Raw genomic sequence first — 14,360 nt, 5'->3', positions numbered from 1 at the left:
TTTCCAGGGGGAAAGACTTGAGTGCGGTTTGAGCCGTGATTTCTGTTTTATTGCAGCCGTGTATTTTACTGCCTTTGGAAGAGATTGGGTGGAGGTGGGGAGGGGAACCCCCTCCCCCCTCATTCCGGGCTGCCCTCAGGGACACAGTCAGCGCCAGTGATTGGATTTCCAGAGTCTCTGGACTCGGGGTGGTGGTTTCCCCGCGGCCGCGCCTGCCGCTCGCTGCGGACCGGAGAGGGCGGTGCGAGTGGCTGCCGCTCGCAGCCCCGGCGCCGCGCTCCAGCTCGCACCCCCCGCGCACACCCACGGAGCCTCCCCCGGGCTGCGCCTGCACGGCAGAGCGGGGAGCGAGCATCCAGCTGCAGAGAGCGACACCTCCATCTCTCGCCAAAAAAACAACCTGCACAGCCGGGAATAAACCGCTTCACCGCCCGCACCGGGAGGGACGGGCTCTTGATATCGTGGCACTTTCCTCCACCCCACTTTGCTCCTTTTCTTCTGATTTCTTCGCTTTCCCCCCGCACTTTCCCTAAAAGAGGAAACCCCGACTCTGATTTTTAGCGCAGCCCCATCTGCACTCGCCGCCGCCGGCGGTTGCATCCGGCCGAAACAAACTTGGTTGGGGATCTCGGTCTCGCCTGCCGGGGCAAGAAAGGGACAAGAAAGACTGCGGAGGTCGCCCGGCCGTGTCGGAGGCGCAGGATGGCGGCAAACCGCTGGGTGCTGTGCCTGTGCCTGGGCTGGGGGTGCCTGTGCCTGGCGCTGGGCGACGTGCTGAAGGCTCGCTGGGTCGGGGTGCGACGGCGAAACACCCCGGCAGGAGTACGGGGCGGCCGGCCGAGAGCCGCGGCAGGTGACTACGGCCCGGGGCAGCGGCCGGAGCCGGAGGAACAGCGGCGGCCGGAGAGGCTGCAGCCGGGGGACAAGGTCTCGGAGCACATGCTGCTTCTCTACGACCAGTATAGCAGTGGCGGCCGCGGGGGGCGGGCGGCGCGGCGCCGAGACCTGCCGGGGCTGCCCGGGCTGCACCTCCGCCAGGGCAACACGGTGCGCGGCTTCCGCCCGCGGGCTGCAGGTGAGTGCGGGCCGCGGCGGGGCTGGGCTGCGGGCGGCGGCCCCGCGGGACCCTGCGCTACCGCTCATGCCAGCCACTTAGGAGGGAAGCTCGGCGGGGCCGACAGCCGCCGCACAGCCCGGCCGGGCGGCTGCGGGGCCGGAGCCCTGGGGGCGCGGCGGAGGGCGTGCACAGCCACTTCGTCCGCTCCCCCGCGACTCGCAGGCCTGGAGCGGAGGGGAGGGCTCTCGACTGGGTGACCCTAGCCGCTGAGCTGGCTGCCGGGGCAGCTCGCTCTCGGGTGACACTGTGCAGGCAATAAGCGCCAGGTCTCCGAAAATTAAGGTAACGGTCCGTTTGCAGCCCTGCGAGAAGCGATGGTCCTGCGCTGTCAGACGAGTGCTTCGTCTGCTTTAGGGCTTAGGGAACCCGATTGACAGATGAGAAAAGGATTAGAAAAGTCATGCTTCCTGCAGCAACAGTTGTGTATTTTAGGATGTAATGTTGACATTGTCTCCCATATTTAAATTATTGGTTTCTCTCATCAACTCTGTGCTCAGCGCCGCTGCCGTACCCTGTCTGACTATCATGTGAGGGAAGTGGAGTAATTAACCCCTCGGAGTCTCCTTAGCCGTGTTTTGTATGTGTAGGTTCTGTGGAAACCAAGGTCTGATCTGCATGTGATAGCGCAACAGCGTGCTTTGGAGATCCTTTAGACTATCTGCAAAGCACTCGAAATGTCAGTGACAGTACTGGCGTTAGGGGCAATGGCAAATGAGCATCGCTGAAACATAATTTGTGCTTGGTAAATACCGCACCTCAGCATCTCTGGCAGTGGCGCTTGGATCTCTCTGTGACTGCACGTAGATACACGTGGAAATGTAAAGAGAGGCTTTGGTAGCTAGAGGTGCAAGTAGCCTGCATTTGGAGGACAGGGAGCTGGAACTTCCCAGCTGCTGTTCCTACAGAGGAAGCCCCTTGTCTATCAGAGACTACTACTTTTTGCAATGTGATGTCCACTGCATGCTGCTTTGTTCTGAAAGAAGCAGCTTCCTCGTTGAGAGAGAGGAAGGTGTAATACATTTTTTTCAAAGGGGTGGGGGGTGAGGTGTCACAATCTCAGCAGAGTGATATTTGCTCCTTTAATCATATCTGATTAAAGATATTTATTGTTCTAAACTTAGAAGGCTTTTGGTTCAAATCCCTCCTCTGTGGTCTTTCTGATTTTATTTATATTCTCACTTGACATTGGGTGGCAGCAGTCCTATAAACACACTGTTCATTAATCCCTTTCCTCCTCCTCCGATACTTCCACAGTTCAAGTGCCAAAGCAATAAATTGGAAGTGGTTATAAGTTTTTTGACACTTCTCTAAGTATTTGCATAAAACATTTAACCAGTTAACTGCTGTCTTTCCCTTGCCATAGGCACCAGCAGCTCATTTTGTATGGGCTGGTGTTTGGTTGTGGTTTGGGGGTTTTTTGATGGCAGAAAGGTACATGTTGAGAGAACCCTCAGATCAAATGTTCCTTGGGGTGATGAGGGAAGTGAAAAGGCCTTTTCTGGTTTCTGACTTCTTCCATGTGCCTGGCCAGCCCTGTGATGGAAACAGCACATCCCAAGTATTTGCCCTTTGGGGAAGTTTGTTTCCAGATCCTCTACTCTGACTGCTGCACTCTCGGACTGCAAATTTCAGTATCCCACAGGTTCGCTTTCACCCTCAATGTGTCTGCATTAGTTACATTAATAACTTATACTGCTGCTACTCCTTCTGCACAATTCACCATCCCCACTGCCAGCCCCTTCAGGAGACAGCTTTTTGGTCTGTTAATTAGCAGAACTACCCTAAGATTCTGACCATTTCTCCTGAATCTACAGCAAGAGGCCTGGAAGGAGATCTTCACTGCTGTAATTTGCAGTTTAATTGTACATTTTGAAATGTAATTCAAAGCAAATGTAATTCAGAAGCAAAACTGTTTCTGTTCTGAAACACAACCCGCCAAGGGTGCTTTGAAACCTTTCCATCCTTGCTTTTCCCCTGGAGGGCTTCTGGCCTTTCCCAGACAAATTTTCACGACAGTGTAAGACAGTATTGTGTGAAGAGGCCGAGAACTGGTAGGATTTGATAAAACTTGTCCCTGTTTCTAGTCCGAGAGGAGTGGTGTTGCACATGACAGCTGCAGACTTACCATGGACAGCCAACAAGAAAGATCTAAGGTATGATTAATTAAAAGAAGCATCCTAACAAGTGTTAAATGCAGGTTTTTCTTTCCATGGTTCAGCCCTCTGTGGGGATAGGACAAGAGCTTCAGCGCTTCATGAGTACCTCTGATGTTTGCATCCTACGCTGCTGCTCTGAAATCTCTCACAGACCAGATTTCATGACCAGACTGGATTATTAGTGGTTTGTTCTTTGGGCTGGGGAGTTTAGCCTTTGATTTGGATGAATCCTTGTGTGATCTTCTATTCAGGTAAATTTGTTTTCCATTCATGTTGCTATATTATCTCCAAAACCTTTGATGCCCACGATGAAGCTGAAAGAAACCCCAGGCCCCAAATCCATTACAAGCAAAGCAAGAGTGTACATCAGTCATGGCATAGCTAGTTATGCTTCAGCACTGTTCTCTCTCATGCCCTAATTTACTCCTATGTGTTTGAGTCAAAGGATGTTCAGCCTGTGATTTCTGTGGCAGCTGTGTTACTGTGGGATGTTTCTGGGATGACACTTAGCAGCCCTTGTCTTGCTTGGGACAGGCCTCACAAGTGAGCTCTGCTTCAGTAAAAATCCTAAGGCAGTGCCTTTCTTGGTTCTGTCCCTCCGTGTATCACAGCAGTGAGTGGTTTTCCTTTCCTTGTGACTTTTCAGACAATGGCTAGGAAGAAGGTCAGCTGATGCATAAGCTATAGCTGAACACTTGGGTGGGTGAGCCTGTGCATCAGTTTCTGCACACAGCCATTCTTTCCTTTATACCCTCAGTGAATCACTCTGACCAGATGCCCCGCTGAGAAAACTCTGCCTACCTGCAGTGCTTCCCGTAGAGCTGTGCTGGTCTGCAGCCTCTGGGGCTCAGGATCTGGAGGAAAGATACTGCATGGAATAAATAAAAGCCAGTGGAAAGATCAGCGCCTCAAACACAAGACTCTCAGTTTGCTTTTGAAGGCTTGTTATATATTTTTTTAATCACAGCAGTGCTAAAGGAACATGTCTTGCAAATGAGTCACTTAAAAAACTCGGCTCTAATTGGAAGGTCTCTGTAATAATGTTATAGTAAAGCTATACAGTCAGAAATTACTTTAAACTCTTTTTTATTGACTAAATTTCAAGTAATTTTAGGTATTACACCTGCCCCTAGGCCAGTTCTTGCGGTTTAAGAGCTATGTTCTCCTTCTCAGAATGCCTTTCTTCCCTTTGTTGTGGTGTGAGATGCCCACGCAAACGGAGGAAACCAAGCGCTGCGCAGGGAAACCAGCTAGGCACCGGCCGCCGGCAGCCTGCAGGAGCCAGTGCAGGCCAGACTCCAGCCCCCCTGTGCTCTGCTGACGTTCAGGGTCTTTTGTAATGAGAACTTGACAAACACTCAGGCAGGAGACAGTGCGAGTGGGTTTTTGTTTTGGGGTTGGTTGGTTTGGTTTTGTTGTTGTGTTGGTTTGGGGCTTTTTCTCTATGTCCCTACAAATAAAGTGCAAGCAGCAGCACACTGGCAGTTTGCAGGCAAACCTCCTCCAAGGCAAAGGGGCAGGTAGGTTTCTCTTCTCAGGCCCAGACCCAGCACTTTTTCTGCCCTCTGTTCCAGGCAGTCTCCCTGTGCTGCCATGCACATGGATGAGCTGTGCTCCCAGTCCCAAGTCAGCCACAGTTCCTAGAGCATGTCCCTTCACAAGTGAGGAGTTCTGACCTGGAGAGGACAGACTGTGCTGCTGCCAGCCAAAGTGGAATTAACCTGTGAGAAGCAGCAGAGTTGGCTTTCTGCATTCCCCTTCCTAGAGTTGTGTACTTTATCAGTGCGACCTCTTCACTTACTGAGCCTACACTAGCTTTGAGTTTAACATTCTGTTTGTTTTTCAGACCTGCTGTGGTCTTTCTGCTTAAAATCTATAGAAGAGAGATCCTTTGCCCACTGTGCAGCACGTTTATGACGTGCCATGTGCATATTTGTGGTTTCCATATCACAAAATCTACACCTAAGTCAGATCCCGAGCATGCACCTTCACTGCTTCTTGAAGGTCTTTATTTAAGTAGCTGATAGCATTAATCAGGGATGGACTTTTTATATCAAGTTACTAGCTGCTGTGACCTTATCTGCTTTGCTAAAAGAATTCCTCAAACCAGTTTGGCACCAAGTCCTGTGCCCTTAAAACAGACAGAGCTTGCTCCTGTATTTTTTCCATTACAAAAGATTCCCCAATTGGGAAGAGGGAAGCAGCAATCAAGAAAGAGCAAAGGTGGGAGAAAAGGAGAAATCTGGCTTCTAAATTTGTGTTCCTATTCTGGCACTGGTTTGCATTCCCAGCTCTGGGTGAACTTTTGTAACTGTGCTATGAACCCATGGAAACAAAGTTTTACAATGGAAACACTGATCCATTCTTAGCCGTGCACTGGCACAAGGGCACCGCTTTAATATCTTGTTTAAGTGATGGCTAATGATGACTATATAACTAAATGGTCCTCGTTATTGCATCCTTTTTCACCCCTGGGATAGATTTGGCAGTCCATAAAAATGTCAGTGCATCCTCTATAAATGTAAACACACTACATTAGTGGACTTGGTCCAGCTTATTGATGCTTGGAAATGCCCCTTGTAACGTGATGCTGGTGATGTCAGTTCATGCCAGTGATGTCAGTCTCCACAGACCTACTGCTTTTTCTTAAATCCCCTTTCAGTGCCAGTACCAGGCAGTGCACACTGCTGTGTGTTCCTGCAGGAAGGTGAGGAAGCATGGGCTGTGCCCCTGCAGATCTGGCTGCAGTGCTGTGAGCTGGGTCCGTTCCGCTCTGGGCTGGCGGTAAATAAGCTGGCATCTCTGCCCCCCAAACAGTGAGTGATGGCACAGCCTGTCTTGGTGTGCCTGTGTGAGAGAGGAAGGCTTTTCTGCTTCAGGCCTGCAGAGACTGTACCTCCCTTCTCTCCCCACCCCAGAGAGCTCAGTTGTCACTTGTGCAGGAGTCTGGCAAACTGGCGTGTCTCAGTACAGGCTTTGCCATGGAGCTACTGGGGTCTGGGTTTCCTTCAAGCCAAAGGAGGCTTGGCCTTGGCTCATTCCTAAGGATCTGTCTTGGACTGAATGATAAAGTTTCATTTATGTGAAATTAAACTTTCCTGAGGAAGAGGTGCATTTGTGGGTATTCCAGAGCTGAACTTTCCTTGTCATGCCTGTCATTTTGGAAAAGAATAGCCTGGGGAATACTTAGTGTGTTGCCCACATCTGAAGGTCAGGTGTTGCTGTCACACAGTGAGTATCTTTGGCACAGTGCTCCTAAGTTATGACAGCAACCCAGGCCACACAGTTGGGTTTTGGGGAGCCAGAAGCCGGCAAACCCATACACATCTGTGCCGGCCATTAGTAAGTGGTTTCAGGACGACTTGGCAGACTGAATGAATTAAAACCACTTTTTTTCAGAGCCTTTCGAGCCTAGAGGTTATTCAGTGAGAAAACAGCACCACCTGCTGCCGGTTCTTCCTCTGGCTGCAGGGTTCAGATGGCAACAGTGCCTGCCTGGGGTTTGCTTTTAATCAAGATTATATATTCCTCCCGTGTCTGCTTCACACCATCTAGGGTTGCTCCATAAACAAAAGCAGCTTGTTTCGTGTCCCACTGTAATACAGCGATTGAGAACAGGCAGTATTTGTTTGTGGGATTCTTATTAAAACTGAAAAAGCCTGTCCCTCAACACAAAACAGTGATTCAGATAACAACTTCTTTAACAGGCACTCATGAGACACCATCAATTCTGGTTCCTAAGGTGGGCATACTTAGCACACCTTGCTATTAGTGATTACAAATGTGCAAAGCTGTTGTCAATAACCTTATACTCTCTTCTTTGCCCAGCTCTAACCTGGCTGTGGTGAAGGGCTCAGGGTCACAAGGATCCAGTTGTGCATGCTGAGGTCACTGTCTGCTTGAGGGACCAATAAATTGGTCTAACTCTATTGGAGGAATGGTTAATACCAAGAGGAAATACCCTTTGTAAGACAGGATTTCAAGTTGCCTTTTCATTTAGCCTTTGAAGTGTGTAGCACTTTCTGTGCTTGCCTGTTTTGCTTCCTGATATGGGTACAAAATGTTGCATGGTTTTGAGTCTCTCATTAATAGCCTCTTTGACACCTTTAGAAGCTAGGTGTAAACACCACCCAGGCCCCAGAGTCCTTGTCTTGTAGGTGAGGCCCAGATCACAGTGGATCAGAGTATAAGGTTTAAAGGAACTGTCTAGGCTGGTTTTGCACTGAACAGCTTGGCAGTCAGAGCTTGAGTGACTTAGCTGGCAATACATCTGAAAGCCTGTGGCAACACTGAGAATCATGCTGTGTTTGAATCCAAGTTTTTCCTCTTCCTCACTGGCATGTTGAGCCTCTGCTCAACAACCTGAGGCTCAATATGATAATGACTGTTTACAGACAACCCAGAGCCTACTGAAGCCAGTGGGAGCCTTTCTCCTGCTTCAGCTAGGTCTGGGCTAAGGCGTGATTCAGTGCTGTTGGTATCCCATCGACATCCCAATTGGCTTGGCAGCCATCCTCACCTCAGAGCATTTGGAGAGGGAGGGGACTGGAAACCTTACAGAAAGAGGAAAACAAAAGAGCAAAGTCTTACTGTGGCATCACTTGAATTTTCAGATGATGAAGTCTTTAGTGTGTAAGTTCTCCAGCTGGGTTGTTCCTGTGACCTAGCTCCCCAAGGGCAGAGGAGGAGTAGGAAAAGTGTATTTCTGAATGGAGATTGGTATTACAAGGAAACCAGATTGAAAATGTGTGATTTATGGTCACCACTTTGCCAGCTTGGTTGTTTTCCTGAACAGTGCCCCAGGCCTGCTCCCACAGCACTGTGTAATGTGTAACCTAGAGAGCAGCATGCTTGGTCCTTTCTCTGTAGCATTCTGAAATGCCCCTGTGCTTATCTAAGGCTCTCTCCTTCCAGGGGGCCCTGCCAGCCAGGAGGTGTACGTTTTTAACCTGACATCGCTCACCGACTCTGAAAACGTCCTGTCGGCTTCGGTGTATTATTACATTGGAGACCTGCTGCATGCTCCCTGGAACTGCTCCCAGCCCAGAGGCTGCTCTGCCCGTGGGCACAGGAAGCCTGAAATTCAGCTGCATCTTTCAGCTTGGACCTTTCCTTCTGCTGGGAACCGGACTCGGAGCCTGGGACGTTTCCTAATAAACGTCTCTGCTGCTTACCAGGATGACCTTTCCTGGCAGTGGAAGGATATCACCCAGCTTCTGCATGAGGCAAAGCAAAACAATGAACTCCTCATCGGGGTCAAAATGGATCTGAGCAGCCACCAGCCCTGGAAGAGGGCTCCTCCTCGCTATGAACCCTACATTCTGATTTATGCCAACGACTCTGCTATTTCAGAGCCAGAGAGCGTTGTCTCTAGTCTGCAAGGGCACCGCCATCCCCTGGCAAGGGTCTTTCCCAGGCCAGAAAACCACGTGAGGAGCAGCCTCGGGAGGTGGCGGCAAAAGCGCTCCACAAACATTCTGTTGCCCCTGCAGAACAACGAGCTGCCGGGAGCTGAGTACCAGTACGGCGAGGACGAGAGGTGGGAAGACAGAAAACCCTACAAACCCCTGCAGCCACAGTTAGCTGAGAGGTCAAAGAGTAAGAAAAAGCAGAGGAAGGCTCATCAGCACAAGAGCCAGACGCTCCAGTTTGATGAGCAAACACTGAAGAAGGCGAGGAGGAAGCAGTGGAATGAGCCAAGGTACTGCACCCGGCGCTACCTCAAGGTGGATTTCGCAGACATTGGCTGGAGCGAGTGGATTATTTCTCCTAAATCCTTTGATGCCTATTACTGCTCAGGGGAATGCCAGTTCCCAATTCCAAAGGTACAGCCTTTATCTATTCTTTATGCTTCCTTTTAAGCTTTTAAGGGTTAGCTGTTGAACCATAGAGGGGAACTCCTCCTGGTGGGTGGAAAGTCAGTCCCAAGGGGGAGGCACTGGCTCTTGCAATATGTTTTTCCCTTCCTTTTCCTGCATCTTCTCTATTTAAGAGACAGAGCTTCTGGGGAGAGCTCTCTTGGCTCTCTTGCCTTTTGCTTTCCCTTGCTGCATGGGGGAGGCTTCACTGGTGGGAAGCTGTTTGCTGCATAGTGGGACCTAGTCCATTGCTGATGCTGGGTTTGTATATGTATTCCTTTTCCCTTAATACCTTTTGTACTTTTAACAGAAGTAAACATATTAGTTTCCTTAACTTCCAACTCTGTGCATAGCTCTGTTTAATGGACACAATGCAAGCCAGATACAGAAAACTGCTTATTGGCCAGTAGTCACTTTGCCTCAAAAGAGTCTGCTGGCAGAGCCAAGCTGGAGGCAGTCGGTGTAGCATGCTCTAGGAAAATGTGTGCCTCCTGAGGCACAACTGTGACAGTGAGAGTGGGCTCTGCTGGAGCTCTGGGGGTGGCTGGAATGCTCTGAGTGTAAGGCTCTTCTCAGTGATGCCCAATGACAGGACAAGGGGCAATGGGATGGGCAGCCTGTGCCAGCCTTTTGGTTTCTTCTCGTATCCAGCCTAAACCTCCCCTGGTGCAAGTTGAGGCCATCTCCTCCTGTCCTATCATTTACTACTAGGGAGAAGAGACCAACACCCACCTCACTACACAGCATGTGTTCCAGAGTTAACACATGCTGCTTAGCTGAAAGAGAAGGACCAGCTTTATCTGCAAGTTGTCCATCTTTGGGAAGTTCCCCTGAACTGCATCAGAAAGCTTTTGAACATACAGAGGCAAGGGCTGCTCTGCGAAACTTGGGTTCTGCTTTCCTGCAGGGTGTAAGTGCAGGCCTCTGGGATGTCACAGCTAAGCTCCATCTTCTCAGATAAGTAGATTGCAGTACTGGCTACTGTTATCTTGGTAACTGAGCACAGCACTTCCAAAAGAATGTTATTCCTCTTCCTCTTCATCCTTCTGCTCTGCTATGATAGGCACATGCACACTATCAGGAGAGGTCTCTGCCCTGCAAAAAGCTCATAGTAGAAAACAGGTGGGAAATAAGGAGGAGAAATGGCTAGGCAAATAAAGCACAGAGCTTGAAGAACTTGTCTGCCATGAAGCAGAATGTCTGATTTCCCAGGCCCTAGCCTGGAGCGCAGGCCTGCAAGGCTGCAACCAAAACACAGTTTTTTCCCCTGAATTCCTACTAAGACACCTGATCTGGCCTTTTTGTGGGGGGCTCTCTAGGCTCAGGTGAAGAATTACAGCAGCAGGGCATTGCAGCTCTTCAGACACTGTGAAGCTGCATGTGCTGCCATGCACTGCAGGGAGAGCTAGCTCGTTAAGAGAGCAGCTTACTGAAACCCATTGTGAGCCCAGCTGCCTGAAAGCAACTGGTAGATTTCTGTGCATGTTGCAGTGCACATGGTTCCTTTTGTGTGTTATATGCAGTTGCACAAACCAGAACGACCTTGCTTTCCAGAGAGAAAGAAAACCTAACAGACAGGAAAAAGTGAAGCTCTGCTAGAGCCAGCTGTTGTTCTTGAGCCATGTGTCATACCTGGTGCTACTAATAAGACTATGTTTGCAAGAATAATACTAAACCCATCAGGCAATAACTAACCATCCTGTGCCTATGGGTATATAATGTTCCCTTGCTGAAGGTGAGCTCCTAAAGCTGACACCCTGTTGGGTAATTAAGAACAGATGTGCCCTTCCCCCCCCACACTTTCCAGCTCCAAGCTTTCTGGCCTCCCCCTTTTCCTGATTTCAATTAGCTGGTTTGACTGCTGTCAAAACTCCCATGTGCTGGGCTTGGGTCAGGCTGTAGCAGACCCTCTCCTGGGTCAGGAATGAAAGTTTGTGACTGACATCACTTGCCCTGCTGGTGATGCATCCCTAATGAAATTCAGCAGGGCAGCAAGGCTCCCGAGAACGTGTGCAGCTTAGCAGGTGCAGCCTGAGCCACAGCTGGACTCACTCACGGATTTGGCAGTTTGGGTTCAGCTTGGCATTTTTCCCTCCTGCTGCTCCTCTCAGCCTCCAAATTCTCCCCTCCTATGGAAAAGCTCTGCCTGCTTTTCATGACCAGACTGCAGGCAGCTACAGGCAATGGCCTAACTCGCCTCCCATGGTGTTATGCCAGCTCAGTACTCCAGCAGGAGGCTCAGTTCTCTTGAGGACACACCTTTGGTTTTACTCCAGTCACAGTGAAATTCCCACTGGCAGAAGCAGAGTTATGCCAAAGCTGGGCATGCTCCAGAGTGCCCCTTAAGGGCCATGGACATTTCAGACAGACTTCGAGTCAGCACTTCCTTTATCACACAGTGCCAGAATGGAGCTGGTTTAGTTTTGTGATTGAGTTAATGTGTTCTGGGTTTGTGTCTGGTCAGGTTTGCTTTTTGCTCATGTCAAACCAAAGGCCACCTTATTGTGGCCTTCAAATGTCTGAAGGGGACCTACAAGAAGGCTGGGGAGGGACTTTTTAGGATGTCAGGTAGTGATAGGACTGGGGGGAATGGATACAATGGATAACAGGAACAGTTAGCATCGTGGTGTAAAGTACTTGTGTTCTCTCACCTGCATGCCTTTTACCTGCTTCTGTTCTCCCTGGTGCACTCACATTCCACTGGTCAAGCACCCCAGCCCACAGCCTGTGTTTCTTTTTCTCTCCTGTCTGACTCTGCCTACAAGCACATTGATTGCCTTGCTCTCAGCCAAACAACTTTTATGACTAAATCACAGAATGTTAGGGGCTGGAAGGGACCTCAAAAGCTTATCCAGTCCCACCCCGCTGCCAGAGCAGGATCACCTAGAGCAGGTCACACAGGAACACATCCAGGCAGGTCTTGAATGTCTCCAGAAAGGGAGACTCCACAACCCCCCTGGGCAGCCTGTTCCAGTGTTCTGTCACTCGGAGTGAAAAAATGTTTCCTCATGTTCCCATGGAGCTTCCTGTGCCTCAGCTTCCACCATTGCTCCTTGTGCTGTCATTGGGCATCACCCAGCAGAGCCTGGCTCCAGCCTCTGGGCACTCAGCCTTTACATTTATGACCACAAATGAGGCCAACAGTTGCAGCCCACGTGTAGTGTAGTTCACTCAGAGGAGACCACCTTGACCTGTGAGTTCAGCTTGCTGCAAGATCTGCTGCCTGGATCTTTCCTTGGGAAATCGTTGTCCCACAGGGAGCCCCAGGCCCTGTGCCCAGCAGGATACTTGAGCCAAAAGTGGTGGAGTGACACTTGCATCCAGTAGCCAGATGAAACAGACCAGTTTCCCATTCCCTGCTGCTGGCTCATGGCAGCTTTGGTGACAGCTGGGAATGGTCAAGCAGAAGGCAGATTTTACAAGCCAGTCAGCTGTGGGGTCTCTGCAGGGCCCTTTCTCTCACAAGTGGTTTGGTTCTAAAGTTCCTGGGTGCATTCTGACACAGTTGCAGCTCCATTCCTGCTGTGTGTTTCTCTTGCAGGCCTTGAAGCCATCCAACCACGCCACCATCCAGAGCATCGTGCGAGCCGTGGGGGTTGTGCCGGGCATCCCCGAGCCCTGCTGCGTCCCCGAGAGGATGGCCTCCCTCAGCATCTTGTTCTTCGATGAAAACAAAAACGTGGTTCTGAAGGTGTACCCCAACATGACAGTGGAATCCTGTGCCTGCAGATAACATCTTGGGAGAGCCTTTTGAAACACTGAGCTGGTCAGGGGGGGTTGTGTGTGCATTTCACGGTATCTACTTCTTATTTGCACTGTCAAGGCATGTCCTTGGGACAAAAAAAGAGCAAAAAACCAAGCAAAGAGATCCAAACAAGGAGGGTGGAGGTGGAATGGATTCTGAACACTAATTCCAAGGGAAGAGGATACAAACTTCATTCATCTCTGCATTTGGCAAGGACACAAGTCTTGGCAGTGGGGACTGACTGTTTCTGTTGAAATCAAGAGACAAAGGAGGAATTTGCAGAAGACTCTGAGGTTTTTGAGACTGCCAGAAGGACGCAGTGATCTATTTTTGTACAAGACTTTGGAAGCAGCATCAGCTGTTAAATGTTTTTGTCTCTGTTCAAATGGTGACTGATTAGGAGGGAGATCAGAAATACACTATTCTCCATTGTAAAGCTCTGCTTTCTGCCTTAGGTCATTGAGTAGTGCAGCAAGGAACTAAAACCTGACATTCTGAGAGCCTTAGCTAATCCATCCTAGATATATATCTGCTGGGTATGACATGACTGCATTGTGTATTCCTTTGCCTTGGCAAGTTCCTTGTGATTCAGTTCATTACAGGCCTGTACCCTTGACTGGAAGAACACAAAACACATGCCTGCTGTGTGTGCAGTTGTGGTATCCCAAAAGCCAAGACTTTTATTTCAGGCCACTGCAGAAGCTGAGCAGGTCCAGGGCATGAGAGCACCACACTCAGTGACGTGTCTGAGTGACGACTTCTCAGCACACATCCCAGAGCACAGCTGCAAATATTCAGAGTAAACCGTGGTGGTTGATTCCTGACATGAGATTATTTGGTGCATCGTTCTTTCCTGTAGGCCTTCACTAGAGTTGTGTGATCAGAACTGCCTCTGCTTGGCAAGGTTTGATTGTTACATTAACCAAATAGTAGTTTGGGTTTTTTTTCCTTCTTAGTTGGCTCACTTCTCTGAAAATCAAATCTGTATCTACGCTGTCGTGATTTCTTTTACAAATTCATTTGGGAAACTCCAAGCAGGACAGAAAACTTATCTTGAACCTCAGGCACAGCTGTGAATGTTGACAGAAGTACTGTAGGCAGAACCCCAATACCCTTCCTAGCATCATGATCTGTAGAGGATGATGCTTTATGGAGTACTTCTGGCTGGTCAGGGCAGTGATTCAGTTTGCGCTCAGAGTGAACAGAAGTTGCCTGTGTAACTGCATCTCTGCAATGGTGTTTAAGCAGCAAGTATTCACAGGGAATAAACGAATTCCCCCTCACCACGAGAGTTAAAGTCTGCTTTGGAGTCTGCTTTCCTTAGCATATTGGAGGTGACAGTGGTTCTTCCTCTGTGTGTGCCTTTTTGCAGCTTCCTCCTTATTTCATGCTAGTTTGAACTCTCAGTTGTTAATTCCTTTGGGGTTTTTTGGAGGGGTATTTGGTCACTGGTGCCGTGGTGTTTACCAGACTGGGTAATGTGC

General features: G+C 49.6%; 1 protein-coding gene across 1 annotated transcript; it reads left to right on the top strand.

Moving 5' to 3' along the window:
• Nucleotides 1-312: 312 nt before the first annotated feature.
• BMP3 (bone morphogenetic protein 3) lies at nucleotides 313-14,182 on the top strand. Its single transcript, XM_068165719.1, has 3 exons — nucleotides 313-1,075; nucleotides 8,188-9,098; nucleotides 12,673-14,182. Exons 1-3 carry the CDS (start codon nucleotides 703-705, stop codon nucleotides 12,862-12,864), a joined length of 1,476 nt encoding a protein of 491 aa, XP_068021820.1. The 5' UTR covers nucleotides 313-702; the 3' UTR covers nucleotides 12,865-14,182.
• Nucleotides 14,183-14,360: the final 178 nt, after the last annotated feature.

Source organism: Melanerpes formicivorus, unplaced genomic scaffold (genome assembly GCF_026170545.1).
Source record: "Melanerpes formicivorus ecotype bairdi unplaced genomic scaffold, bMelFor1.0.p_v2 SCAF_92, whole genome shotgun sequence".
In the NCBI taxonomy this organism is placed as follows: domain Eukaryota; kingdom Metazoa; phylum Chordata; class Aves; order Piciformes; family Picidae; genus Melanerpes; species Melanerpes formicivorus.
The sequence above is the reverse complement of the archived record's forward strand: the minus strand, read 5'-3'. Positions and strand labels throughout refer to the sequence as shown.

Bases quoted from the DNA above. Each gene is read 5' to 3' on its own strand.
- BMP3 (XM_068165719.1), top strand. From the start codon at position 703: ATGGCGGCAAACCGCTGGGTGCTGTGCCTGTGCCTGGGCTGGGGGTGC. The intron at 1,076-8,187 runs GTGAGTGCGGGC...CTCTCCTTCCAG, and splicing joins CTTCCGCCCGCGGGCTGCAG to GGGGCCCTGCCAGCCAGGAG. The intron at 9,099-12,672 runs GTACAGCCTTTA...TTTCTCTTGCAG, and splicing joins GCCAGTTCCCAATTCCAAAG to GCCTTGAAGCCATCCAACCA.